This window comes from Apis dorsata, unplaced genomic scaffold (assembly GCF_000469605.1).
Source record: "Apis dorsata unplaced genomic scaffold, Apis dorsata 1.3 scaffold_694, whole genome shotgun sequence".
NCBI lineage: Eukaryota > Metazoa > Arthropoda > Insecta > Hymenoptera > Apidae > Apis > Apis dorsata.
The window spans coordinates 59,125-62,285 of record NW_006263873.1 but is presented as its reverse complement, the minus strand read 5'-3'; the positions used below and the strand labels follow the sequence as shown (position 1 = coordinate 62,285).

At 18.7% G+C, this 3,161-nt stretch overlaps 1 protein-coding gene across 2 annotated transcripts in view; it reads right to left on the bottom strand.

Annotated features, from left to right (window-relative positions):
• LOC102671187 (dnaJ homolog subfamily C member 5-like) overlaps positions 1–1,311 on the bottom strand; it is a 17,629-nt gene extending 16,318 nt beyond the window's left edge. For both annotated transcript variants that reach the window (XM_006622505.2, XM_006622504.2), the window contains exons 1-2: positions 1,115–1,311; positions 153–291 (exon numbers count right to left, since the gene is read on the bottom strand). In XM_006622505.2, the coding sequence (XP_006622568.1) occupies positions 153–291; positions 1,115–1,134 (159 nt within the window). In that variant the 5' untranslated portion in view covers positions 1,135–1,311. The remainder of the gene's footprint in view (positions 1–152; positions 292–1,114) is intronic.
• Positions 1,312–3,161: the final 1,850 nt, after the last annotated feature.

Genomic DNA, 3,161 nt, shown 5'->3' with positions numbered 1-3,161 from the left:
AATTATAATAAATATATAATAAATATATAATAATAAAAATATATAATAAATAAATAATAATTATAATAAATTAAATCAAATTATATCATTTATTAATAAATATTTATCAAATTAAACAAAATATAATTAATATTAATTATATTAAAATTCACCTTTTCTGCTGCTTCTGGATTATTTGGATTTTTATCAGGATGATATTTTAACGCCAACTTTCTGTAAGTCCTCTTAATTTCTTCAGGAGTGGCAGTTTTTGGAATCTCTAAAATTTGGTACAGGGAATCCCCTGCTGTCCTAAAACAAAGAAAATGAATCAATGAATGAATCAATTAATTGTCAATTTCTATAACAATAACTTATTAATTTGCATTATTTTAAAAATTATATTAAAACATGTTTAATATTAAATATATTTTATTTGAATTTATATATAAAACATTAAATAATAAATATAAAAATATAAATTCTGAAATAAAATTAAAATTTATTTTCAAAGTATTTAAAATAATATTTCAAAATATTTAAGGTAGAAAAAGATAAAGATTGAAATTTTATTTAAAAAAATATTGTATAGAATATTTTATTTCTTCATATCAAATATATTATAATGCNTACTTTCTTTATAATTAAAATTTTTTATTTTACAATATTCATAATTAATATTTATATCAATTTTTATATTTAAATGCAAATAATTCATCAAATATAAATTATTTACGTAGAAACATAATAAACCTAATCTTAATGACAATAATCTTCAAAATGTATTACGACATATTCATAAATCAACAAATCAATGTAATAAATACAAATCTTTATTTCAAAAAAAAAAAAAGAGAGAAATTATCAGTTAATAGAACTATTGTCTTTATTTTAGTTAGAAATTATGACATAAATTGAATAAGAAATAAAGATTAAAACATTAAAAAATGAATAGAAGAATAACCTAGAATAGAACTTGTCTGATTTTCTAAAATTTTTAAATTTTTAATATATATTCATTAAATTCGATGAAAATATATATATTAATTACTGTTGAATTAAAAGAATATAATTTTTAAAAAAGGAAATAGTATAAAATTCAAATAAGTTCATATAAGACTGATAAAGTACTCACGACATTTTTCTTTTATCCATGTTTGATGAAAATAATGTTATTCGAGATACAAGAAATAGAATTAATTCGTTACTAAAATATTTCGAACTTTATCGTCTCGTACTACAGGTACATGATTTTCGTCATTAAATGAACAAACGTATTTTTGAATAGATGTTGTATCGGATGATAGCAGGGGAAAGGATTCAATATTTTAGTACTAAAAGTGGACACAGTTGCATCAAACTGGCGCCACTGTGAAAATATAAGAAATATAAATGAACTATAAAACTATTGGTGCATGTTATTTCAACCAAAAATGTCAAAGGAATTGCATATTTTATTAAAATTTCTATTTTTTTTGTAAATCATATTATTAAACTTTATTTTCACATAAATATTACGTATAATTCTAAATCTTTAAAATATTATTATTCAATAATAATAAAAATATTAATATAAAAATAAAAAAGTATGATTTAAGTAAATAAATTTAAAACTTTTAATAAAAGTAAAGAAATTTAAATTAAAAAATTTTAAAACTTAATATTTAGTAGAGAATTCTTTCATTAGACTTAAAATTAGGGCCGTTAGTCTTTTATTGAAAAAATCATCTGTAATAAATTAGACTGTTAACTAATTGTATATATTTATGTTTGTAATATATATATATATTTATATATATATACATATATCCAAATTGAAGAATAAATAAATATATCGATAATCGATAATAAATTAAAAAATCAAAATATCGTGCCGATAATCCTGTCTTTCGATAATAATTTGTCGATAAAAAAGTCAATATTGTTATTATCAGGTAATCGATGATTGTAACGAAAACGATTGTATTTATAAAGCATATCACGTACAGACAAAATTTGATATCATGATAAATTATGATTGTGATAAATTATAAAAATTGTATCATTATCATGAAGTGTAAACAATAATATTGTTTCTTTCAGTAAGTCTATTGTTGAGAAAATCATTTGTAATAAATTAGACTGTTAACTAATTGTATACATTTATGTATGTGATATATATATTTATATATGTATACATATATCCAAACTGGAGGATAAATAAATGTATCGATGATCGATAATAGATTAAAAAATCAATAAATCATTTTTCTATTAATCTTTTTTTTTTGCTATAAGTAACACAATGCTTTCTTGTATAAAATCTGTATTTATAACTTTAAAATAAAATATATAATAGTTATATATATATACTTATTATATATATAATAAAATATATTATATATATATATATACAATTTGAAACAAAAAATATGAGATTTTGAAATATTAAAGAATCGAATTAAAAATATATAAAAAATATTAAAAATATATAGAAGTAGAATAATATAAGATCATACGGAACATAAGCAAAAATTGAATATAACAATTAAATTTAAAAATTTTGAAAATATCAAATGTTATATAAGAAAATTTTATTGTAAACTGTGAAATAAATAATAAATAAATATTATATATCAATGTTTAATACAACAACTATACACGAAAAAAATAAAAAATTGTAAATATAAAATAAACATAAAATATTTCTAATCATATTAAATATTATATATTTAAAAAATTTAATTCATCACCAAAAAGCATACAAATTTTCATTCGTAGAATGACAATGCAATGATATAGAAATAGTTTTCTATCTACTCATAATAATAATAATAATAATGTATACTAATACTCGCAAATAAAACGCGTGAAAAAATTATTTATTAAAAATGTATTTAAAATAATTGCGAATAAATATACATAGACATAACAAATCGAAATAAAGACTTGCAAATATATATTTTAAACACAAAAAATTCGTACTTAAAATACGATAAAATAACTTTAAATTATATAATTGAAATCGAACGTACGTAATTTTAACGCGTGTAAAGCGATACAGCGGTCGAAGTGAAACTGGCTCGTAATTTCTCCCCGCCAAATAATTCAGCAGGCAAAATTGACAATCGAGTCATTAAGCATATCGACAATAATAAAATGTCTTCAAACAAATATTTTAACATATGAAATATTATAATTTT